Genomic DNA, 26,934 nt, shown 5'->3' on the forward strand with positions numbered 1-26,934 from the left:
ACCCCGTGCGTACGGGATCTCGGTCCCAGGAACCGGGGTATGGGATTGTTGGTCTGTTGTATATTTGTGTATATACCCACCCCCCCCCCCCCCCAAGTGAGCCCCCCGAGGCTCCACAATAGCGGGCCATGCGGCGGCAGCCCAGCATAGTAAAACCCTGCGCCAAGAGTCACAACACTTACCACGAGACACTATGCTGGATAAGACCGGAAGTGATGAGGCACATGATACAGGACTCCGGCAGAGACTGCATCTACGGCCACGGCCCGTATATATGCAGGTACAGACTCCTCCCACAAATTAGGTTAACTCGATTTAACACATACTTGCATGTTATTCATGACATTTGCTTTCCGAGGTAGTTACCGTAAGTTGTTTAAAAAGAGTGGCCATTTAAAGCTAATCTGTCATGTTATTTATGCTTCTGTATGTGAGCAGGAGAAAAGATGAGCTATTTGTACTGGATAAAGATTTACCGTATTTTTCGCCGTATAAGACGCACTTTTGCTTCCCCAAAACTGGGGGGAAAAAGTCGGTGCATCTTATACGGTGAATACACCCCTATCGCGGCGGCCATCAATGGACGGGACCCGCGGCTAATACAGGACATCACCGATCGCGGTGATGCCCTGTATTAAGCCTTCAGATGCGGCGATCAAAGCTGACCGCCGCGTCTGAAGGGAAAGTGACACTAACCCGGCTGTTCAGTCGGGCTGTTCGGGACCGCCGCGATTTCACCGCGGCGGTCCCGAACAGCCCGACTGAATAGCCGGGTTAGTGCTTACAGGACACCGGGGGGGACCTTACCTGCCTCCTCGGTCTTCTCCGTTCAGGGATCCCCTGTATGCCGGCGCTCTCCTTCCTCGTCATCACGTCGTCGCGTACGTGCGTCGGTGTGCGTAATAACGTGATGACGGCGACGGAGAGCGAGGATACCCGGCCGGCAGCAGAGACGTTCCAGAGCGACGGGGTCACGACGACAGCGATGGAGCGGCGGGGACACGTGAGTATTACCTCCTCCTGCAGTGGTTTTCAATCTGCGGACCTCCAGATGTTGCAAAACTACAACTCCCAGCATGCTGGGAGTTGTAGTTTTGCAACATCTGGAGGTCCGCAGGTTGAAGACCACTATTGGGTTCAAAATCTTAATTTTTTTAGATTTTGCCCCTAAAAATTGGGTGCGTCTTCTACGCCGGTGCGTCCTATAGGACGAAAAATATGGTATATGATTTTAATTGTATTGATAGTATTCAGAATATTGGGCAGACTAGATGGGTCAAACTGATCTGCCGACACAGGCTATATTTCTATGAAGAAGGACTTACAAGTCCTTGTAAATCCTGAGAGTCTTTTTGTAGGAGAGACCTAAGTATTGCTCACCTGCCCACACAGTGATTGACAGCTGAGTATGAAATGTCAAATGGGAGAAAAGTTTTTAAGGTCCAAAATACGCTGTTGCTTAAATTGTTACGGTCATTAGTTGTAAAATCTCCAAAAATGCTCCAAGCTAGTGTAGAAATCAGTTCTAAAATGATTCTACACACTGATATGCATCAATGTAGTACCTTGTATTGGAGGTCAGTGTGCCTGAAGAATCCCTGTCCTCCTCTGTAAATGTTTGGCCCCTGTCTAAGTTCAGTGAGGCAAAGATGTGAGCAGAGCAAAGGTATATCTTTTCCCAACCCCTCCAGCAATTTCATCCATCTTTCCTGATCAGACTAGACCAGGGTTGGATGACAGTTGTTTTTTTTTTTTTTTTCTTCTTAAGGCAGTAATGCTTTGAGAGGTTGATAAAGCATAATTAAAAAAAAAAAAATACCTTCAGTTTGCGTTTAGCATTAAATTCTTGGAGTTTCTTTTGGGTACGGTCCATATGGGAAACCTTTGCAGCCCTTCCTGTTACCCATGGGTGCTGCAGTCCCTGAGAAACTGTTAATCTTTTTTTAGGATCTAACACAATCAGCTTCTTAACCTGCAACAGAAATATGGTAAGTTGGTATACTATGAGTATATTGATAAAAATCAGTAAGACAGAGAGACAGAACATCGAAGATAAGATGTAACTAGACACAAAAGGGATATTGGGAAAGAGGTCCTATAAATGCCAAGAATATTAACTGTGGGAGGGTGACACAGTAATTTCTGACCTTATGAAAGTGTTTTCCATCTGTACACAGGATCTTTTGAGCTTAGCCACTGTGACTCTCGGGTACTCGGTCATCTCTTTTAATAAGGCCCTTCTCCTCTAATGACTTGGTTTGGTGCGGTTGCCCGCTCTAGGGAGCATTCTGGTACTTCCTGACGTCTTTAATTAAAGAATTAGGGAAGCCACTGTGTTCTTGCAAACTTTTTTTTTTTTTTTTTGTACCGTTCTCCACCAGATCTGTGCATCCACACAATCTCTGAACTCTACAGGTACTCTCCAAACGCATTATTGGGGACATTTATCAAAGTCAGTGTAGGTGCACTGTTCTTGATGGTGTAGTTGGAGTGTACATAAACCAAATGTATTAAATGGTGCAGGGCATGTGATTAAATATGGTTCTGGTACATATTTTTGTAAAATTGCACTTCACTTTTCTGAGACTTTTTCACCTTTTTGACTTCTCTGAGACTTTTTGAAACTACTCTGCAGCCAGGTTTGTAAGCCAGGTCTGGGCTGGTGTATGTTTGTGGTGTAATTGAGGGCTATGTGGCAAAACTGGGACCGTTTGAGAAAAGTTGCACTTCATACTTCTCTTACCACTGCAAAGTGAAAAGTCATACACTTTTTGTGCACATGTGACGAATTTGTCCCCCTTTATGTGTACACAATGGAATAAGGCACATACTTTTTTTTATTTTTTTCAGGAAAACCTTTTTAACTTACGTCTTAAGGAAATTCTCTTTGACAATTTGCTTTCCCCCCCCCCCCCCCCCCATAACTGTGACGGGTAGAGCGGAATGTTGAGATAATTTTGAACTTTACCCTTAAAAATTGGTAAATGTCAACTGTATGTTCAATATGCTTATTAAAGGGGTGCTCCGGTGGAAAACCAATGTCCTCAAATCAACTGGTACCAGAAAGTTACACAGACCTGCAAGCCACCTCTACTTCAAAAAAATATGAATCCCTCCAGTACCCATCAGCCGCTGCACGCTTCACAGGAAGCCACGTAGCTCCCTCCAGTCCGACCACAGCGCCCTCAGCCGACACCCCTGTCCATGTCAGGAACCGTCCAGAGCAGGAGAGGTTTGCTATGGGGATTTGCTTCTACTGTGGACAGTTCCTGACATGGACAGAGGTGGCAGCAGAGAGCACCGCGGGCAGACTGGAAAGAACCACACAACCCCCCCCCCCCCCCCCCCCCCCCGGAGCACACAGCAGCCGACAAGCACCGGAAGGAACAAGATTCCCAAACAGAAGCCACTTCCAGATCTGCACAACTTTCCGGCACCCGTCGATCCGAAAAGTCTGTTCTCCACCGGAATACCCCTTCAAATGGGCACTGTCACCAACTTAATTTTTTGATATGTTGTAGTACTTATGTACTACAACATATCTCTAATATATAGTTATATCGTTAGTATGGTTGAAAAAAGACATACGTCCATCAAGTCCAACCAGGGAATTGAAGGGAAGGGTGTAAGGGGATAAGGGGAAGGGATGTAGTTTTATAATTCTGCATAAGCATTAATGTTATTTTGTTCCAGGAATGTATCTAACCCTGTTTTAAAGCTGTTAATTGTTCCTGCTGTGACCAGTTCCTGAAGTAGACTGTTCCATAAATTCACAGTCCTCACCGTAAAGAAGGCGTGTCGCCCCTTTAGACTAAACCTTTTCTTCTCCAGACGGAGGGAGAAGAAAAGTACGAGTTTTTATAAAAGTTTATTAGCATATTATGTGAGATTGTTTTCTAAGCTACTGAAACTAGAAGTGTACAGTGTCTCACATAAGTAAGTGCCTTACATTTTTGTAAAAATTTTAGATTTTTATCTATATTTTCCCTCCAGGGTGTCATGTGACTTGTTTGTGTTACAAGGTCTTAGGTGTTAATGGGGAACAGGGGTCTTTAATTTTGTGTTGTTGCCCTTACACTCTAATACTGGTCACTGACAGTTCAACATGGCTACTAATGGCAAAGAACTCTGAGGATCTGAGAAAAAAAGAATTGTTGTTCTACCAAAAGATGGCCTGGGCTGTAAGAAAATTGCCAAAACCCTGAAACTGAGCTGCAGTATGATGGGCAAGATCATACAGCAGTTTCACATTACAGGTTCCACAAAGAACGCACAAAAAAAATATTGACACTTTGGGCCTAATTTAGACATTTCTACTTAGAAGTGTACACTCTGTTGCCAAGGTTTAGACATTAATGACTATGTTATTTTGAAGGAACAGCATACCGTATTTATCGGCGTATAACACACACTTTTTAGGCTAAAATTTTTAGCCTAAAGTCTATCTGCGTGTTATACGCCGATAAGCCGCTGCAGTTCAATGATTTAAAGCGGGCGCTTTAAATCAATGAACTGCAGCGGCTTTGCAGGTCCAGAGACCGCCACCTCTGCCGGCTTCTCTGCCCCTGCCTGTCCTGGGGTCTAGAGCCCTGCTGCCGGCCCTTTTCTCCCCCTGGCTATCGGTGCCGCTGCCCGTTCTCTCCCCCTGGCTATCGGTGCCGCTGCCCGTTCTCTCCCCCTGGCTATCGGCGCCGCTGCCCGTTCTCTCCCCCTGGCTATCGGCCCATTGCCTGCGCCGATAGCCAGGGGGAGAGAAGCGGCGCCGGCAATGGGGCAGCGGCACCGACAGACAGGGGGAGAGAACGGGCAGCGGCACCCATTGCCGGCGCCGCTGCCCCGTTGCCTCCCCCATCCCCGGTTGTATAATTACCTGTTGCTGGGGTCGGGTCCGCGCTGCTTCAGGCCTCCGGTGTGCGTCCCCTGCGTCGTTGCTATGCACTGCGAGACGCAATGACGTCACTCGTCACCGTGCCGTGCAGTGCATAGCAACGACGCAGGGGACGTACACCGGAGGCCTGAAACAGCGAAGACCCGACCCCGGCAACAGGTAATTATACGACCGGGGATAGGGGAGGCAACGGGGCAGCGGCGCCGGCAATGGATGCCACTGCCCCCTCTCTCCCCCTGGCTATCGGCGCCGTTGCCCCATTGCCGGCGCCGCTTCTCTCCACCTGGCTATCGGCGCCGGTAATGGGGTGCCGGCACCGATAGTCAGAGGGAGAGAATGGGCAGCGGCGCAGATAGCCAGTGGGAGAGAAGCGGCGGCAGCAGGGCTCTAGACCCCAGGAAAGACAGGGGGAGAGAAGCGGGCAGCGACGGCCTCTTTCCCCTGCCTTTCCTGTGGGCTTCTGCGGGGTCAGAAACAGTGTATCGGGGTATACACACGCGCACACACACACGCACCCTCATTTAACCAAGGATATTTGGGTAAAAAACTTTTTTTACCCAAATATCCTTGGTAAAATGAGGGTGCGTGTTATAGGCCGGTGCATGGTATACCCCGATAAATACGGTAATTAAGCACTGTTTACTCAGGCTTTGCTCTCACTATTGTAATAAAGTGTAATTTCTTCAGTGTTATCACATAAAAAAATATATTTACAAATAAGTGAGAGATGTACTCACTAATATGAAATACTATATGTAAGGAAAGTCAGTAAGAGCTCTTTGTGCAGAGGGAAGTGTGCTCACGTGCGCTGTTCACATGGGAGAATGTCCGCACGGAAAATTACTATGCAGACATGTCTAGTCTTTCTGCAGACACTAAAATTTGAATTTGAAATTCTGCCATGTGAACAGTGCAGCAAAATCATTTAAGAGGTTCTTCGCTGGAAAAGTTTATTTTTAATTTTTATTTATTTAATTTTTAATCAATGGGTGCCAGAAAGTTTACAGATTTGTAAATGACTTCTGTTTAAAAATCGTAATCCTTCCAGTACTTATCAGTGGCTGTATACTACAGAGGAAGTTCATTTCTTTTTGAATTTCCTTTCTGTCTGACCACAGTGCTCTCTGCTGACACCTCTGTCCATGTCAGAAACTGTCCAGAGCAGGAGCAAATCCCCATAGCAACCCTATCCTGCTCTGTGCAGTTCCTGAAATGGACAGAGGTGTCAGCAGAGAGCACTGTGGTCAGGCAAAAAATAAATGTAAAAAACTATTTCCTCTGTATTATACAGCAGCTGATAAGAACTGAAAGGTACCAGTTAATTTAAAAAACAAAATGTTTTCCCGCTGAGTACCCTTTCAACCCATTAAGGACACATGGCATACAGGTACGCCCTGATGTCCTGGTACCTGTACGCTCGTGGGAATTCTGGTCCCCACGGCTCGCCAGGCGGGGACCCGACCAGGATGCCTGCTGAAATCATTCAGCAGGCACCCTATGCCAAACCCTGGGAGTTCCTGAGACCAACCCCTGGGAACCCCCACCCACATGTTGGCGATCTCTGAGAATCGCCAATAAATTCAGATCGGCGATTTGCGCCGATTCAAGGAAAATCGGTTCCCCAGTGACCTGAAAAAAAGGGTGATATCATCCTATCATGCTTTAGCAGGCTGACGAATCAAGACCTTTGCTGTGGGGTTTAGGCACCCGCTCTGCCCCTATTCCTGAGGGTGAGAGCGGGTGCCATGGAGTCCGTACCTGAGTGGGGGCCTCCGGTCCCGCCATCTGCGTCGGGATCGGGGCCCCAGGAGCGGAGACGGTGGCAGTAGGCAGGAGCATGATCACGCAGCAGCAGGAGGTAAGGCTGGCCTCCTGCTGTTGCTTAGCAACAACTCCCAGCATGCACAAAAAGGCATGCTGGGAGTTGTTGTTATGCAACAGCAGAAGACAGAATTACAACTCCCAACACGCCCTTTGGTAGTTTGTGCATGCTGGGGGTTGTAATCATGCAACAGCTGGAGGCACATTTTTCTATAAAAAAAAGTGTGCCTCCAGCTCTTGCATAACTACAACCCCCAGCATGCACAACCCACAGCATGCAGTTTCTCGCTGCAACTTTGAGATGCAGTAAATTTTTCTGCTGCAGCTCAAACTCATGGCGGGAAACTCGCTGTAAACACGCGCACAACAAGGCTCAGGAGTGAGAGCGCCATGTACATTTGAGGGTTGGCTGATAGTTACAGAGGTTCTGACATAAACGCAAAAAAAAAAACACACCTACATGTGACCCCATATTAGTGAGCCTTAACACGTGCCCACAGGTGTTAGAAGAATTTTCATAAAATTTGGACATGAAAATAATTTTTTAAAATGTTTTCTCTAAAATGCTGGTGTTATCCCAATTTTTTTCATTTTTACAAGCAGTAATAGAAGAAATAAGGTTACAAATTATGGGGGACTTTTTCCCTGAGTATTTTAATAACCCTTGTGTGGACGTAAAGTGCTCTGTTGGCACACTACAGGGAGAGAAGGAGCGCCATTGGTCTTTAACAGCGCGAATTTGGCTGGAATTGAAGGCCATGTGCATTTACAAAGCCCCCATGGTGCCAGAACAGTGGACACCCCCCCCCCCCAAACATGTGACCCCATTTTGGAAACTACACCCCTCATGTTATGTAATAAGGGGTGCAGTGAGCAGTTACATCCCACTGGTGTCTGACAGATTTCATCAGTGGGGTGTAAATTCTCACTGCACCCCTTATTACATTCTGTGAGGGGTGTAGTTTCAGAAATAGGGTCACGTGGGGGGGGGTCCATTGTTTTGGTAGCATGGGGGCTTTGTCAACGCACATGGCCCCCGACTTCCATTTCAAACAAATTCTCTCTCCAAAAGCCCAATGGCGCTCCTCCTCTTCTGAGCATTGTAGTTCGCCTGCAGAGCATTTTACGTACACACATGGGATATTTCTATGCTCAAAAGAAATGGGGTTACAAATTTTGGAGGCATTTTCTCCTATTACCTCTTGTAAAAATGGTAAATTTGGGGGAAAAAATGCATTTTAGTAATTTTTTATTCACACATTCCACTTTAACGAAAAGTTGTCAAACTCCTGTGGGGTATTAAGGCTCACTGTACCCCTTGTTAAGTTCCTTGAGGGGTCTAGTTTCCAAAATAGTATGCCATGTGTTTTTTTATGCTGTTATAGAGACATAAGGGCTTCCTAAATGTAACATGCCCCCCAAAAACCATTTCAGCTAAATTTGCTTTCAAAAAGCCAAATGCGGCTCTGTGCATTGTAGTACGCCAGCAGAGCACTTGACTTCCACACATGAGGTATTTCCTTACTCAAGAGAAATTGGGTTACACATTTTGGGGGGCTTTTTCTCCTTTTACCCCTTGTAAAAATTCAAAAACTGGGTCTACAAGAACATGTTAGTGTAAAAAATTGAGATTTTGAATTTTTGTCCTTCATTTTGCTGCTATTCCTGTGAAACACCTAAAGGGTTAACAAACTTTCTGAATATCATTTTGTATACTTTGAGGGGTACAGTTTTATAATTGGGTAATTTATCGGGTATTTCTAATATGAAGGCCCCTCAAATCCACTTCAAATGTGAACTGGTCCCTGAAAATTTCTGATTTTGAAAATTTTGTGAAAAATTGGAAAATTGTTGCTGAACTTTGAAGCCCTCTGATGTCTTCCAAAAGTAAAAACATGTCAACTTTATAATGCAAACAAAGTAGACATATTGTATATGGCAATCAATATAAAATTTATTTTGCATGTCTATTTTCCTTACAAGCAGAGAGCTTCAAAGTTAGAAAAATGCAAATTTTTAAAAAATTTGCATGAAATTTTAGAATTTTTCCCCAAGAAATGATGCAAGTATCGACAAAAATTTACCACTATGTTAAAGTAGAATATGTCATGAAAAACTATCTCAGAATCAAATTCATAAGTAAAAGCATCCCAGAGTTATTAATGCTTAAAAAAATGCTCTGGTCCTTAAGGTCATAATGGGCTTGGTCCTTAAGGGGTTAATATCAACAGGACTCTGCTGCTGCGGAATGTTGGTGCGGAATTCTGCACAGAAATTCCATTGTGTAAACATACCCTAAGGGTACATTCACACGAGCGGATTTACAGCGTATTTTACGCTGTGGATCAGCTGGTGATGGCCCGCTCTATGCTGTCTTTAAATGTGCCTCCTCATAGTGGCAATACACCACAACGAGCAGACACACTGCAGCGATGTGCGCGGCATACTCGCACATTGCGGCCACTCTCCCTGCTATGAGCTAGGCAGAGAGCTCCCGCGATGTGCGAGTATACTCCGACTCGCACATCGCAATGTGTCTGCTCGGATATACACTGCGAAAATCCGCTCGTGTTAACGTACCCTAAGACAGGAACAGAAGAGTGCAATGTTCACTTCCGGCTGGCACGATTTGAGATTGGTGGTTTACCCAAACATCCCTGTTTCTGAAAAGACCTCGTCGGGACACAAGGATGTCCCAGTGATTCTGCCAATTTAAATTTGCAGAGGCTGTCAGGAGGCTGAAATTGTGCCATGCGCCTTGAAGGAATGGAGCGGCCTAAACTGAGGTTACCAGCACAACACTTGGTCATATACTGTATATGGCTGGAGGCAGTTTCTGTGAGACCTACAACTATATATGGGGGAGCAGAGAGGGGGCGTTTAACTATATATGGGGGGAGGGGTCTACAAATATGTACAGAGCACAGAGAGGCTCTCTGGCTGCTCTGACAGATTCTGTGGAAACAAGTTGTGGCTATCTTTATGATGCTGTAGGCCAGATAGTTAAAAAAAAAAAAAAATAATTAAAAAAAAAGGAGATGTGAACACAGCCGTGACACTACAGAAGAAAGAGAAACATCAGAAACGTACATAGAGAGATTTGTCTAGTTTTCCACTTAGGTCTTTGAAAACCATCTTAAAAAAAATGTAAACCATGGGTCATTTTCTGATGACACATTCCCTTTTAAAGTGTTAATGTCATTGAGAAAAATTTTGACATGTCAAAAGTTTAGATTGTACTGGTTCTCAGTCCTGAGACCCGCTGTGATCATGCTGCCACACTGAAGTGATTCAAAGCATGGGCAGCTGCTCAATCCTCCTCAGTCACTCAATTGAAGTCAGTGGAGGCAATTTATTATTGTCGAGTTCTTTTTTTTTTTTTCCCCCTGTTTGCTGGGGTGTATGTCAAGTGTAATTCCCCACACACACGTTTATCAAAGAGATGCATGTACTTCATCAATATAAATTTGTCTACATCTAAGCTACTAAGTGTGATCCTGGCCAGCGAGATTGTACAAAAAGTATAGTATTTGCACAAAAATTTTGCAACAACTTAAAAAAATTGCAGTTCATAAATTACTGACTGCTGCAGAATAACCATGCCACACTACATTCAGTTTTATTTCTTAAATGAGTTGTGCAAAAATTTGTGACTTTTTAACATAAAGGGTGAAACCAATGATAAATTCCTGCTTAGGTGAGTAAATCGTGTTTTAGTGACAGCCGGGAATGAGGTGAGCTGCCGCACAATAACTATATCAAAAGTTTTTCTTTTTTTATGAATGATCGTTACACTTTTGTCTTATCTATTGGCGCTTTAGTATCACTTACCAAGTCCTTTCCATTCAGTGATATTTCATCCCACCAGGGCGACATGAACTCATAATCACAAGTCAAAATTCTTTTGTACACGTACTGATCTCCACGTAAATCATGGAATGGTTCAAACCCACATAATCTGGGAAAGAAAATATATGATGTTCATCTGTCTCTATAGCCACACATTGGCCCTCATTTACTATTACAAACCCGACATGTTTTGATGGGTTGTGCGCCAGATTCTGTCCCATTGCGCCAGAAATTCTGTCTGTGCCAGAATTTGCGTCAGAATTGAAAAAACCCAGACTAACTCTGCATTTTGCTAAGAAAACCCGAGAAAGGGGCGTGACCACTGAGAAAAGGGGCGTGGTCTCCAAAAAAGGGGTGTGTTCCTGACATTTTCACAAAAAAACTACATATTTACTAAGGTTTCCACATAAAATGTGGTGATTTGAACTTAGGAAAACCCAGATCAGAGGAGTTGTAAAAAAAGCAAAGTATAGGGAAAGTGGAAAATGCAGGGAAACCTTAGTAAATACCGTGGAAAATAAATTGTAGGGAATTAAAACCCACAAAGAAACCTACACTCCACTCTTAGTAAATAAGGGCCATTGTGTTGGTGTTTTATTGTTAGAATGTGCACCAAAAATCTGCAACAAATTCTCCATAACTGAATATAGCCTAAAGCTGGCCAAACACATTAGATAAAGGTCCGCCAAACCCACCAATGTAAGGGGAACCAACCGACCATTTACAGTGACCCCCCCCCCCCGACCTACGATAATTTCAACATATGATGGCCTCTCAGAGGCCATCGTATGTTGAAGGCAGTATCAACATACGATGCTTTTGTATGTCGGGGTTATCGCATAAACAGCTATCCTGCAGCACAGACTGCTTCAGCTGCCGCCGGATAGCCATTTAAGGTGCCCCGTGTGGTCCGGTGACAATCACTTACATGTCCACGGTGCTCCGGACCATTCTCTTCAGGATCCCCTGCATCGCCGGCACTCTCCTTCGTCGTCATCACGTCGCCACGCACGCCGTCCCGTCATCCAATAGGAGCGGCGTGCGTAACAACATGATGACGGCGATGTGAGAGTGGCGATCCCGGGCAGCGGAGACGTTCCGTAGCGGCGGGGACACCCCGGGGACGCGGGAACAGCGATGGAGGGTGACATCCAGGGCAGCGGTGACGGTCCAGAGCGGCGGGGACAGGTGAGTATAACTGCCTATACATTACAATGCACGGATCCCTCAACATACGATAGTTTCAACAAACGATGGTTCATTTGGAACGGATTACCTTCGTATGTTGAGGGACCACTGTATATTCTAGAGCAGTGTTTCTCAAGCACGGTCCTCAAGTACCCCCAAAGGGTCATGTTTTCAGGATTTCTTTATACTTTTACAGGTGATATAACTGTGTTGAAGCCTGATTCACTGACATTAATTATATCACCTGTGAAAGACTAAGGAAATCCAGAAAACATGACCTGTTGGGGGGACTTTAGATGAGTCTTTCTCAAGTGCAGTCTTCAAGTATATGGTGCTCTCCTCCTGACTTTTCCCCAATCTGCCATGCCAAACCTGTGTGGAGGAAGAGTGGTGCAGTTGCCCATAGCAACCAATCAGATTGCTTTTTTCATAGGCCTCTTTAAAAGTGAAAGAAACACTCTGATTGCTATGGGCAACTGCACTACTCTTCCCCTACACAGGTTTTGATAATTCTCCCTGATGGACTTCAACAACACAATCCAGGGTAATTTATTTCTAAGATAGTAAATTTAAAGCTATAAATATATGTTGATTTGGGACTCTTTAAAGGGGTACTCAGGAAGAAACAAAATGTTTGCAAACTGGTGCCAGAAAATGTATATTTGTAAATTATTTATTGCTCTATAAAAATCTTAAAGAGCACCTGTCATCAAACCATATTTTCTACACTAACTCAGATTATATTTCCTAGCTACTCCTAACACCCCTTCTGCCCTTAAAAAAATTCAGAGCTTTAGAAATCTCTGTATCATACCTTTCCCCTTGCTCACATTGTGTGATCTCCCAGCAGGAGAAAGGGAGGGTTCCCCAGCAGGCACAACGCCAATGAAGCCTGCGATAGCTGTGTCTCACCATGCCCCGCACAAACTTCCTGAGTTTGGTCTCCTGCCAGGCCAGGAGGGGACCAGACTAACTGTTTGACTTGCACAGGAAACTGAAAAAATGGCTACTATGTGGCTCTGTTCTATCACATTACAAACATATAAAGGTTGAGAATTTTAACAGCAAGTAAATAGCAAAGTGTCTTATAATTACATAAGGATATGTCACGCCCCCTTCCCATAGACTTTCGTTGATGGGGCGGGCGTGATGTCACGAGGGGGCGGCCTTGAACATGGAAGCCCGCACACAGCGTTCGGAATAATAAACTTCCGGACGCTGGCGAGCGGAGCTCCGAAGGCAGGGCAGCAGAGAACCCCTTTAAAAGTTTTAGTTTGGTTATAGGTACTCTAAGTTTATATATGTATAGGCAGATGCACTAGGTAGGCACAGATGGAGCCCCATTTTAAACTTCTTAGATAAGGTCACTATTACCCAATCCAATTAAAGGAGAACTGTGGTGAAACATTTTCCATTTCCCCTATGCCCTGGCTGCAAAAAAAAAAAAAAAAAATTAACTACAAACCTTCATTCCCCCATTGCTCCGATATCGATGTCTTGGTCCTCCGGTGCTGGTCTTCTTCCTGTTTCTTGGGCACGGTGACTCATTGTCACGATTCGGCAGGCTGGAGGTGGATCCTCTGTGCCAGAGAGGGATTGGCGTGGACCGGTTCTAAGTTGCTACTGGTATTCACCAGAGCCCGCCGCAAAGCGGGATGGTCTTGCAGCGGCGGTAGCAACCAGGTCGTATCCACTGGCAACGGCTCAACCTCTCTGACTGCTGAGATGCTGAGCGCGGTACAAGGGAGTAGACAAGAGCAAGGTCAGACGTAACAGAAGGTCGGGACAGGCGGCAAGGTTCGTAGTCAATGGTGGAATAGCAGGAGGTCTGGAACACAGTATGGGTAGCACAGAAAAGCTTTCTCAAGGCACAAGGCAACAAGATCCGGCAAGGGAGTGCAGGGGAAGTGAGGTATAAGTAGGCAAGGAACAGGTGCAAGCTAATCAGGGTGATTGGGCCAGGCACCATCATTGGTGCACTGGCCCTTTAAATCTCAGAGCGCTGGCGCGCGCGCCCTAGTGAGCGGAGCCGCGCGCGCCAGAGCATGACAGCCGGGGACCGGGACAGGTAAGTGACCTGGGATGCGATTTGCGGGCGGGCGCGTCCTGCTATGCGAATCGCATCCCCGCTGGCCATGTCAGTGCAGCGCTCCCGGTCAGCGGGTCTGACCGGGGCGCCGCAGGGAGAGAAACGCCGCGAGCGCTTCGGGGAGGAGCAGGGACCCGGAGCGCTCGGCGTAACACTCATACTGCGTTCAGCGTATCGCCAGCCACAGCAATGTCATGACTCAGCTGGTGATAGGCTGAGCGCAATGTCATGTAAAGAGCCTAGGCCCCGCCTTCTCCCTGCTGCCAGGGCTGAGCACAGTGTGAGTTTCCGAGCCCGAGAAGCAGGAAGAAGACACCAATATCTGCGCAACGGGGGAACATAGGAAGGTGAGTTAAAGTTTTTTTTTTTTTTTTTTCGCTTTTGCAAGCCGGGCACAGGGAAAATGAAAAATGTTTCACCATAGTTCTCCTTTAATCAGCTGACATTGGAGTTAGCTATGATTCCATGTTTGCAGCAAGCAATCAACTATTTTCAGGCTCTTGAGCCATCTGCTTGATTTAACAATCAGTTGTGAAGTTCAGACTCAGGCGAAACCAGAAAAAGCTGTTATGGCATGGTGTGGGCTAAAAGTATTACAATAGAATTACATGAGATAATTTCGTTTCATAAAAAAACAAGGAAGGAAATTCTTACAGGATGTATGTTATTACACCAACAGACCACGTGTCAACTTCTGGACCATATGGAGAACCATGTAGAATTTCTGGTGCTGAAAACACAAAGAAATGTATCATTTAGATCTGTCTACACATAGGATACCAAAACCTATTTGAACCAGTTGGGTTAGGGGTTTTATTTTTTTTTTATAGAGCCTCTGAAAAATAAGAATCCGAATGCTATGGGCAACTACTGTACTTTTGATCTGCAAAAGTTTTGGAACATTTCTCTTATTTATTAGAGCATGTATTTTGTCAACCAAAATTAGTAACAGTGGAGGTGATGGTCCTAGGTAACTACAAGTGGGCTACTGCTAATCCTAGTGATTTCATAAAAGTAGAGGTGAAGCACAGCAAATAGCAGTGGTGGTCAGTGCAGCTGAGCCACACCATATATGATCAATATATGATTATTCTAATCTAAGCTATGTTCTCCCACAGTATTTTTAGCCACAACCAGGAGTAGAACTGACAGTGAAAAATTATAATGGAAAGATTTTCACCTTTTTCATTTGTTTTGGTCAACATACTTGGTCAAAATAAGAAGAACTGTATGGGTTTAAACACAGTATTTTATTTGTATTTGGAACTCATTTTGGTCCTCAAAATATTTTATTTATATAGTGCCAACAGATTCTTTTTTGTTTAGTGTTTTTTTTTACCTAAACCAGGAGTGGGTTCAACAGAAAAAAATTGAAAATCTTTCAATTATAGTTCTGTGTTTGTATCTTTATTCGACATCTGGTTTTGTTAGAAATACTGACCAAAATAAGTTCCAACTACCAGCCAAAACACTGGCCCATATTTAATGTCAACCTGAGCCACTGTGATAATTCTTGTGCAATTGGAGTCTAAGTTTGCCCTATGTAAATTGCTGTGGAGGATGATGGCTCTGGAGAGAAGTAGCAGCACAGACAGAGCAATAAAGCTAGGTTGTAATATCAGCCTAGATGAGTGAGGTTCCTCTCCTTATATTATGGTGGAGGGAGGGTACATGGAGCTGAATTATTGACATTGCAGTTTGTAATGCCTTACATTGTTTTGCTGTAATACGTGTTCCACCTCCAGTCAGGGTTTAATTATGATGGGACACAAGTTATACAAAGCTTTAGTCACCATACATACAATCAGTGTATAAATGTCAGGCCTGGGTCCTCAATGGATGAATTTAGCTGAAGACAATCTGGGTGTGTACTCTCCCCCCCCCCCCACCCCCCATCCCCCACACACACAAATTGTTCTCATACCGCCATAGCTCCCAATAACAGTGTGGTCCAGGCTTATCAATTAGCATGTAACAAAAATTGATCTGCTTTGCCCATAGCAACCAATAACAGCTCAGATTTCATTTCTGAAATTGCTCTGATAATATAAAACCTGACCTGTTTGTGATTGCTTGAAATGACAACCTGGTTCTGACTGGTTACATTTTCTGGTGTTTACCTGAAGCATCATGCATAGCTGTGGTAATTAGACATGTGCAATTCGTTTCGGCATGAATGTCTAATTTACCGAATTTTACCTTTTTCGGGCATTTGGACCGATCCGAAGGCACGAAAACATATTTTGAACATTCCCGAATAGCCACGATAATACGAATAGCAAAATAACCAATGCATTCGTTATTTACCGAATGCATTCAGTAAATAGCGAATGCATTCGTTATCCTTAAACGCTCGTTATCCTTAAAATTTATTGGTCCTTGCGCTAACACTGTTGCGCTACACACTGTTTCTGTTACTGTTACCAGGGTGCCTACAGCTGTTGCAAAACTACAGCACTACAATACAGAAATTTAGGTGCACTACTGTGGTAGATGTATACAGTGACATTGGCTATCCCTCAACACTGATGTTAAAATTGAGACATTCGCCAGTGTATCCTTATATGAAGGACACACCAGAGCCCACACACCAACGCCAAGGTTTCTCAAGTGGCACGGGACCTAACGCTAACCTAACTGTGCGTGAAAAGCAAAAACCAGGGGCCAGTGGGCAATTACAGCAGCACTAGGCCGACATGAGCCTGTGTGCTCAGTCACGCTGGAGGTAACTGAGAGCAGGCTGCATGTCGGCCTAGTGCTGCTGTAATTGCCCACTGGCCCCTGGTTTTTGCTTTTTTACGCACAGGTAGGTTATTGTTAGGTCCCGTGCCACTTGAGAAACCTTGGTGTTGGTGTGCGGGCTCTGGTGTGTCCTTCATATAAGGATACACTGGCGAATGTCACTACCACAGTAGTGCACCTAAATTTCTGTATTGTAGTATTCTAATTGTTACACATCCACACCGTTTATCTGGTGTAGGATTCTATTGTGGCACTTGTAGTCCACTGCAGGCATCCTCCATTGTATGCATTTTTATGCTGGGGATCGCCCCTAGCAATGGACTTCAAGGGCAGGATCTGCTCCCCCAGTATAAATGCACAACTGCATTTTTTGTTGTTGTTTAAAAACTACAACACCCAGCATGCCCTGACAGCCAAAGGCTGTCTGGGCATGCTGGGAGTTGCAGATTTTCAACAGCTGGAGGCACACTTTGGCAAACACGCGCAAAGCTTTTTAATTCATTTTCAAATTCCGGTCGCTTTTTTCAGAAATGGGTTAGTAGGTCAATGACATGCACAGTAATTGCCATGGGAGCATTTTTCATTCATAAAACCGCAGGCTTAATTGGATAATTGCCATTTAGAACGTGGGGACCCCAAACATTCTAAAAGGCAATTATCCAATTAAGTCTGCGGTTTTATGAATGAAAAATGTTCCCACAGCAATTACTATGCATGCCATTGACCTACTAACCCATTTCTGAAAAAAGTGAGCGGAATTTGAAAATGAATTAAAAAGCTTTGCGCATGTTTGCCAAAGTATGCCCCCAGCTGTTGCAAAACTGAAACTCCCAGCATGCCCAGATAGCATTTGGCTGTCAGGGCATGTTGGGTGGGTGTTGTAATTTTGCAACCGCTGGAGGCACCCTGGTAAAAGTGTTAGCGCAAGTGACATGACACGTTATGCATAAATCACCTGACAATCAAACATATCGATCAAACACATCAATCATTCATTCATTCATTTACTCATTCAACATTACATTATGTATTAATAATAAATCACATAAAATTATATTATATTACCTGTCTTCCAATGTTCCGATCTCAAACTGAACACCCGAATACCGAATGTATCCGAAAAATCAAAACTGAAAATATTACCGAACTGAAAATTTTATCAAAAACGAAACGAAAATTTTTCTTGTGCACAAGTCTAGTGGTAATGCCCCATCCTGTCAGGGGGCTTGTAAATACATACCTTGGAAGGCTATGGACACACTTACAGTATCTCACATAAGTAAATACAACCCATTACATTTTAGTTAGTATTTTATTATATCTTTTTAATGTAAGAACACTGAAATGCCACTTTGCTACAATGTAAAGTTGTGTGTGCACAGCCTGTATATCAATGCTTAATTTAGCTGTCTCCTCAGAATAAATGAACAGACAGCTATTAATGTCTAAACCTTGGCAACAAAAGTAAATACACCCAAGATTGGGCACAGAGTGTGAATATTTTGGACTGGTGGATGTTAAGGGAACTTGCGTCCCCCACCGTCTATTTAGGATGCTCAATAGGGTTTAGGTCTGGAGACATACTTGGCCAGTCCATTACCTTTACCCTCAACTTCTTTAGCAGGGCAGTGGTTGTCTTGTTGGAATTCTGCTCTGCGGCCCTGTCTCTGAAGTGAGTAGATCATGCCACTTCAGAGACAGGGTAGGTTACAGTACATTTTGGCATTTATGGCTCCCTTAATGAACTGTAGCACCTCCCATGCCAGCAGCACTTGTGTAGCCTCAGACCATGACACTCCCACCACCATGCTTGACTGTAAGCAAAAAAAGAAGGGCAGCGCTCCATAGTGTGTTACAGCTAGATAACTGGAAGCATACAAAAGTAAATCGCTTACCGAAGGAGGTTGTGTGAACAAGCACAACTTTGGACAGTGTGTGATACATGATTAATGCAGTTAATCCAAAACTTGATTCTCCAGGTGGTGGTGTGGTTAATCAGGCGCTACACAACTTCCAAAGGATGAGCAAAGGTTTATTACCCACAATGCAACATTTTTCACTGTGTGTGTGTGTGTGTGTGTGTGTGTATGTATATATATATATATATATATATATGTATGTGTGTGTACTTATACACATACACTGTGCCTGTAAAAAAAATTATTTAACATTTTCTATAGTTTCATTCAATCCCCCAGGGAACAAAGTGCCTAATTTGAATATCCAATAGGATTCCCTATTAATCAGTTTCTGAAAACTATTTGGGTATGTACAGGAATAATCTTTGTTATAGTCGATTGTAGGCAATCAGAATTACTGTTGTGTTTGGCCAAGAAATGTCGGAACACACTGTGCAGTATGTATCAGTTTCTCATGTTTGACCTATGCTTGTTCATGCGGGACCGCACTGTCTAAACAGTGCGGCCCGCATACTGTAACCCACAATCATAAGACAATAGGTAAACAAAATAAGTACTCTCTCACTGGTATACATAACTAATTTTTGTGGCATTAGACACAATTTTGTTGGACGTGATAGGGGAAATCAAGGTACATGACATACACCTACTTTTGTTATACACAAAAGTGCCTTTTGTCTGAGATATTTCGTAAATATTTTTTCTCTATCATTATTTATAGTGTTTAATCTACTTGGCCCTATTAAACTTTAAATTAACAAAGACCAACTAAAAGTAATACCTAGTTGTATCGAAACAATGGCCGGCATTTATCATTGTAGGTGTAAGTGAAGGTACAAGCAAGTAGAACCAGCTCCACCCCAGGCTTCTGCGCGGGGAAAGGACAAGGACTAGTCCAAACATATGCAAGAAAGGAAGAATGTCCAGCGCACACACGTGTAAAACCGAGCTGCTTTATTGCATGGTTGCCATAGGATACATCGGACACTCAGGTAACGTGACGCGTTTCGGCCCGCAGGGCCTTAGTCATAGGCTAATAGTATGACTAAGGCCCTGCGGGCCGAAACGCGTCACGTTACCTGAGTGTCCGATGTATCCTATGGCAACCATGCAATAAAGCAGCTCGGTTTTACACGTGTGTGCGCAAGACATTCTTCCTTTCTTGCATAGGTGTAAGTGAAGAATTTTTCTACACCTTTTTTTTTTGTGTGCTGGTAATGTGAAGGATCACCAAATTTATTAAATGGTCACAGAACATTTGATAAATTTTGTGCAGGCACACATGTTCTGATATTTCTCTCTTCGCATACACCAAAAAGCTAAGCTAAGTCTGGGCTGGTGTAGTTTTAGAGACTTTTCAGTGGCCTTGCACCTTTTTTGCACCTTTTCACAAAAAGGTGAAGTTCATAAAACCCTTCCACATCATGTGTATTGCCAAAATCAGTGGATTGCAACTCAAAATCTGCAGAAATGTGTAAACCAAAAGGCACAAAAAAGCACAAATAAACCCTGCTTGCTCCTTTTTTTTGTGCCTTTTGTAGACACAAAAAACTGTCTAAACACAATGATAAATGTTGGCCAATATCTTTAAGGACATAATAATATCTTAAAATTGTCAAGTATCTGGGTAAAACACTCCTGATGTTACTAGCCACACATGTAACATCAGGAGTGTTTTACCCAGGCACTGGCCAAACACAACAGTAATCCTGAATGCCTACAATTGACAATAATATAGAATATTCCTGTACATATTGCAAATAGATTTCAGAAACTGAGTAAACTGATTAATAGTGTTGGGTAATATTGGGTATTCAAATTAGGCACTTTGTTCCCTGGGGATTGAATGAAACTATAAAAAATGTAAAATATATATAATATATACATGTGTGAACAGCGGTCAAATGGTGGCACTACTAGCAACAGGCAATACGGGGGTTAATACCCAAATTAGTGCAAGGATAGGATAGCGATGCGGCGACGTAGATCGAAACCAATAGAGTCTCCGGTGGTGCTGGGACAAATAAAAGGATAGATGCATCGGATATATGGTTTAAAAAAACAAATAACGATATCCGCACTCACCGCTGGATTAACCGCTAGAGATGCTGGTGGATCTCGGTGGTAGGTGATACCACCGTTTCTAGTACTTTATGCAAGTCCGGCCCCTTGCCAACTTTATTAGACAGGTTGCAGGTTGTTTTTTTTTTTTTTTTTCCCCCGGATCCCTCCCTCTCAAGTAATAAGTAAATGCTGGGAGAATACTTGTGTTTACATTTATGTGAAATATAACATGCTTTTACTGAGTTAATGTATAAATGAAAATCTTAATAAAAATTTAATTATAAAAAAAAAAGACAGGTTGCAGGATAAATAAAAACATAAGACAGGAACAAACAAAATCCTAGACCGTCTGGTCGCTAACTAAACAATCCAGCATGCCCTGACTATCAACTGGTGGGCTTTTTTCCGGCCAGTTAAACTTATTCCTCCAGCAACCTTCTACTCACTGTTCACACACAGCATTTGCAACTTCTTGCTGTGTGTCTCATCCACATCACTCTTTGGGCCACTCACAGCTCGGGCTGTGTGTTCCCTACCAGGACCCCTGCCTCCCCATACAGCCATCTTGCTGTCTTCTGGGGAGAGCACCAACTATTCTGTCTGACTTCCTTTTAAACACACTTCCCCTTTCCGCTACGTCATTAATTAGTCCACAGGTGAGGTTTCTCCAGGGTTAGGCTGGGTCCACACTACGTTTTGTCCCATACGGGAGCGCATACGGCAGGGGGGAGCTAAAATCTTGCGCTCCCGTATGTGACCGTATGCGCTCCCGTATGTCATTCATTTCAATGAGCCGACCGGAGTGAAACGTTCGGTCCGGTCGGCTCATTTTTGCGCCGTATGCGCTTTTACAACCGGACCTAAAACTGTGGCCAAATAGTGTGTGCCATCCCACCACGATAAGGTGACCTCATTGGGACATGTAGTATCTTTTTAAAGTAACATTTTATTTGGATCCCAATGTGTGACCTTGCTTCTTCTTCCCTGAAGGGTTTTGTCTTTTGTTTTGTATTTATATGTATTGATCTTATTGCACCCTGAAGGGTTAATGTTTTAATATACTGTATATGTAAATACTATCCTACTTTCACATGACGGTGAAACGTGTTGCATTGTGGGTAATGAAACTTTGTTCATTCTTAGGAAGCTGTGTAGAACCAGATTAACTCCACCACCACCTGGAGGATCAAGTTTTTGAGTGTCTGCATGACTGTAGGCAAAACACGTCTGGTTGCCGCCACACACACTTGATACCATCTAACCCAAATAAGTTTATCTCAGTTAGACCACAGGACATGGTTCCAGTAATTCATGTCCTTAGTCTGTATGTCTTCAGCAAAATGCAGGCTCTCTTGTGCCTCATTTCATCATATCTATTTCCCAATGACAACCTTGATGCATTTATATGTCTATTTTCCTCAAACAACCTCTGGCTATGACGTTAAGCACGTCCACTCAACTTATTTGGTTGACTATGGCGAGGCCTGATCTGAGTGAAACCTGTCCCGTAAAGCTGCTGTATGATCTTGCACACCATGCTGCAGTCTTAGCAATCTTTTTATAGCCTAGGCCATCTTTATGTTGAACAACAATTATTATTATTTTTTCCTTTTTTCAGATCCTTAGATAGTTCTTTGCCATGAGGTGCCATGTAGAACTTCCAGGGACCAATATTAGAGCGTGTGAGAGCGATAACACCAAGTTTAAAGGGGTACTCCACCCCAAGACATGTTATCCCCTATCCAAAGGATAGGGCAGGCATAGGCAACCTTCGGCACTGCAGATGTTTTGGACTACATCTCCCATGATGCTCTGGTAGCATTTTGGCCAAAAGAGCATCATGGGAGATGTAGTAGAAAACATCTGCAGTGCCGAAGGCCTATGCCTGGGATAGGGTATAAGATGTTTGATCACGGGGGTTTGCCGCTTGGACCTCACGTGATCTCCGGTGGGCACCACAGTCATCCTATGCATGGGGTGAACTCTGCTCCGTGCTGAATGACTGGCAACCACCACCATCACGCCCCCTCCGTACGTATCTATGGGAGGAGGCATAATGGCTATGAACTAGCCATCACGCCCCTCCTATAGACATGAATGGAGGGAGTGTGATATGACATTACGAACACTGAAGCCCCAGGCTTCCATGTTCGTGAATGCAGCAGCACTGTCCGGGAGATTACGACCAGACCCCTTGCGATCAGACATGTTATCCCCTATCCTTTGGATAAGGGATAGCATATCTAGGGGCGGAGTACCCCTTTAAGAAGCCTGCTCCCCACTCACACTTGAGCCATTTTAACACTAACGAGTCACATGACATCGGGGAGGGAAAATGACTAATTGCGCCCATTGGGACATTTCTACTTAAGGGAATACTCCACAGGTAGGAGGACACCTAGGAAATAGTGATCACAATATAATTCATGATAACTTGTCCTTCACTAAGGGAGCCTTTTTGAGGAGCCACAGGAACATTGAACTTTAGGAAGGCAAAGTTTGATCAGCTAAGGGAAGTCCTTAAAGGGGTACACCGGCCCTATGACATCTTATCCCCATAAACACTGAAAGAAGAATTATGTGCACATAATTCTTCTTCTGTGTTTTCAGTTTTTCTTGCACAGTTACTTACCTTAGTATAAGGTATTTCTTTCTAAGTGTTTATCTTTTCCCCTATCCAAAGGAAAATTATACGGCGAAAATGCCCCTTCCGGCCTTTTTGGCGAAGAGAATTTCCTTCCGATAATTTATATGGGCGTGGCCTAAAATAGGGGCATGGCTTCCAATTTATATAGACTTCGGTATGAGGTGCAGAACTGCACACCGGCGCATCACTGCACACCGGCGCATCACTGCCTCCTTCTCCCATGTGTCCCTGTGCTGTACAGTACATCGGGCAGTTGGCAGTACATCTCCAAACCCCCCCGGTCCCGTGCGGCATGGTCTTGCCCCTCAATTATGGGCCCACTCTCACTCCTACTCCAACACTATCACTCCTCACTGCAGTTCCGAGGGTGACTTAACCCTTCCATGGCTGGCCACCGTGTGTACACAGCGCAGTTGTTCGGTGGGTGTATGAAGAGATCTCAGGAACTGAGCTTGCTTCATACTGGCTAATGCTGGACATCACCGATCCATGTGATGTCCAGCATTAGCCCTTTAGATGCCGCGATCAAAGTGGATGGCGGCATCAAAAATGCCCCAAACAATCTGCGGAAGCTCAGTGGAGCTGATCGGGACACGTGCGGGGTCCCAATCAGCTGAGAGGACAGTGGAGGTTCCCTACCTTCGTCTGTCCTGTCCGATCGACGCTTTAATAATGCAGGCAGCCTTGCAGCCTGTAGTAATGGAGCGCCGATAACACTGATCAGTGCTGTGCTATAGGCTCCTATGACACAGCATTGACCAGTCTCTACAAGCACAGGAGTGCATCTATGTGTCTCAAGCTGATACAAAACTACAACTCTCAGCATGCCCTACAGCCCTTGCCTATCTGGGCATGCTGGAAGTTGTAGTTTTGCAACTGAGACACGCTGGAAAACACTTCCCTATGGGGACAAAAAATATTGTGAAAATAAATTTGAAAAAAATAAATAAAAAGGCAATAAACGTGAAAAAGCTCCTCCCCTTAATAAAAGTTTGTCACCCCCCCCCCTTTTTTTCAAATAAAATGAAGATGACAAAAATAAACATATTTTGGTAATGCCACCTGCATAAATGTCTGAACTATTAAAATATAATGTTAATAAAACCGCACGGTCAATGGCGTAAATGTAAAAAAAAAATACCAATATCCAGTATTTCTGCTTTTTGTTCATTTAATGTAGCAGAAAAAAAAGTGATCCAAAAAGTCCCATCAAAATAAAAATGGTACAAATAAAAAATACAGATCATGGTGCAAAAAATTAGCATCTATACAACCCCATAAAAATAAGAAAGTTATAGGGGTCAGAAGAGAACATTCTAAGCATACTGATTTTTTATTTTTTTTTATGATCGAGCAACCATAGCCGTCACCCCTCCCCCTCATAGACATGAATGAAGGGGGCGTGACATCACATAAATGTTCAGAACATCGGGGTGCTGTGCCAGAGATCGCGGGGTGTCTCAGCTGCCAGACCCCATGATCAGACATCTTATCCCCTATCCTTTGGATAGGGGATAAGGTGTCTAGGGGTGGAGTACCCCTTTAACTATAGGTGCTTATAGTTAAATGTGTCCTTGCCGGCCCAGCCCTGGTTGCCAAGGTTTAGATGTTAATGGCTGCGTATTAACTATCCTTTCTAGGCCTCACAGAAACCTGGCTTACATCCTCAGACATTGCCTGGTGGCATTGGCCTGTTGTTATCACAGTACTCTTTCACCCCAACTCTGTCTCTCCCCTCTCTCTTGCTTTCCCTTCTCTTGAAGTACATTCTGTGGCCATCTACTCCCTTTCAAATCTCCAAGCGGCTGTCATCTACAGGCCACCAGGCCCTGCAGTGACCTTCATTGACCACTTTACCACCTGGTTCATACAGTTCCTTTCCTTCTACATCCCCACTATCATCATGGGCGACTTCAACATCCCTATCAACACATCCCAGTCAACTGCCTCTAAATTTCTATTGTTAACCTCTTCTTATGGCCTCTCACAGTGGTCCTCCAGGACCACTCACAAAGATGGTCACACACTTGATCTAGTCTTCACCTGCCTCTGCTCCTTATCAAATCACTCAAACACCACTCCATGTATCTGACCATAACCTTTTGACATTCTTTCTTCTCTCCTACTTTCCCCCTAGTCCAGAACCCTGTCCACCCTCATAGAAAACTGAAACATCTCAACATTGATGCACTCACACTCTCTTCTACCACTCTCCATAAAATCTTCTCTATGACGATGACACAGCACCAAATTCTATAACACTTTAGTTAGCTCAGCCCTTGTGGCCCCTCTCACATAAAACAGAACTTTGCATATCAATAGGCAGCCTTGGCAGCCTCTAGGGCTGCAGAGCATCATTGGAAGTAAGCCCACCGCACAGAAGACTTTGCAGCATACAAACAAGCACTCCTCACCTTTTAAATCTGCACTTCTCTACAATCATGTCCTCTCTTTCCCACAACCCCAGGCAACACTTTAACACCTTTAACTCCCTCCTCCGTCCACCACTACCACCGCCCACATCGCTATTCTCAGCAGACAAATTTGCTACATACTTCAAACACAAGATTGACACATCAGGGAAAGCTTTACTTTACAGCCCCCCACAACCCATCTTCACTCCTGCCCAGTGCCCCTCCCAATGACTGACTTTTCCACCATTATTGAAGACAAGCTCTCCAAACTACTTTCCTCTTCACACCTCACCACCTGTGCACGTGACCCAATCCCATTCCACCTCATCTCTAACCTGACTACAGTATTCATCCAGACCCTAACCCACCTCTTCAACATATCACTAAACACCGGTACTTTCCCCTCATCATTTAAACAGGCAATCATCACACCCATCCTTAAAAAAAAATCTCTTGACCCATCCTCTCTGTCCAGCTATCGCCCCATCTCGCTTCTTCCCTTTGCTTCAAAACTCCTTGAAAAACATGTCTATATTGAACTGTCCTCCCACCTCTCATCCAACTCACTCTTTGACTATCTGCAATCTGGCTTCCGTCCCCACCAATCTACTGAAAGCGCCCTAACCAAGGTGGCCAATGATCTGTTGTCCGCAAAAGCCGTTGTCTCAACTAAACAACCATTACATGCCCTCATCATCTCCCACTTCGACTATTGCAATATCATCCTATGCGGCCTACCATTGAAAACACTTGCTTCCCTCAATCCATCCTCAATTCTGCTGCTCGAATAATCCACCTTTCACCTCGCTTCTTATTTACCTCTCCCCTGAGCCAATCCCTTCACTGGCTACCCATTGCCCAGTGAATCCAATTTAAACTGTTCACCATGACATATAAGGCCATCTACAACCTGTCTCCTCCATACATCTCTGACCTGATCTCCCTATACTGCCACACATGTAATCTCCGATCATCTCAAGACATCTGCCTATGCTCTTACCTGGTCCTCACTTCACATGACTTCTCCCGAGCTTCCACCATACACTGGAACTCACTACCCCAGCACATCCGGCTCTTACCCACCATCAGGACCTTCAAAAGCAACCTGAAGACCCATCTATTCAAGCAAGCCTATGACCTTCAATAATCCTGCTGCCACTGAACCACTAGTGGCTACTTTACCAACTGCTCACAGATGACTTGCTGTCCTCCTACCTACTGTTTCCTTCCCCTCTCCTTGTAGATTGTGAGCCCTTGCGGACAGGGACCTCTCCCCCTCTATGTCAGTCGGCAAGTTACTCTGTGTAATGCTC

General features: G+C 44.3%; 1 protein-coding gene across 2 annotated transcripts in view; it reads right to left on the minus strand.

The window, feature by feature from the left end:
- Positions 1-26,934, minus strand: part of LOC130267384 (calcium/calmodulin-dependent protein kinase type IV-like) — a 79,087-nt gene that overhangs the window by 18,063 nt on the left and 34,090 nt on the right. The window contains exons 9-11 of one of the 2 annotated variants that reach the window (XM_056517064.1): positions 14,490-14,565; positions 10,541-10,667; positions 1,820-1,972 (exon numbers count right to left, since the gene is read on the minus strand). In XM_056517064.1, the coding sequence (XP_056373039.1) occupies positions 1,820-1,972; positions 10,541-10,667; positions 14,490-14,565 (356 nt within the window). The remainder of the gene's footprint in view (positions 1-1,819; positions 1,973-10,540; positions 10,668-14,489; positions 14,566-26,934) is intronic. The other variant, XM_056517074.1, reaches the window with a different exon arrangement.

The sequence above is a fragment of the Hyla sarda genome, chromosome 1 (assembly GCF_029499605.1).
Source record: "Hyla sarda isolate aHylSar1 chromosome 1, aHylSar1.hap1, whole genome shotgun sequence".
Classification (NCBI taxonomy): Eukaryota; Metazoa; Chordata; class Amphibia; order Anura; family Hylidae; genus Hyla; species Hyla sarda.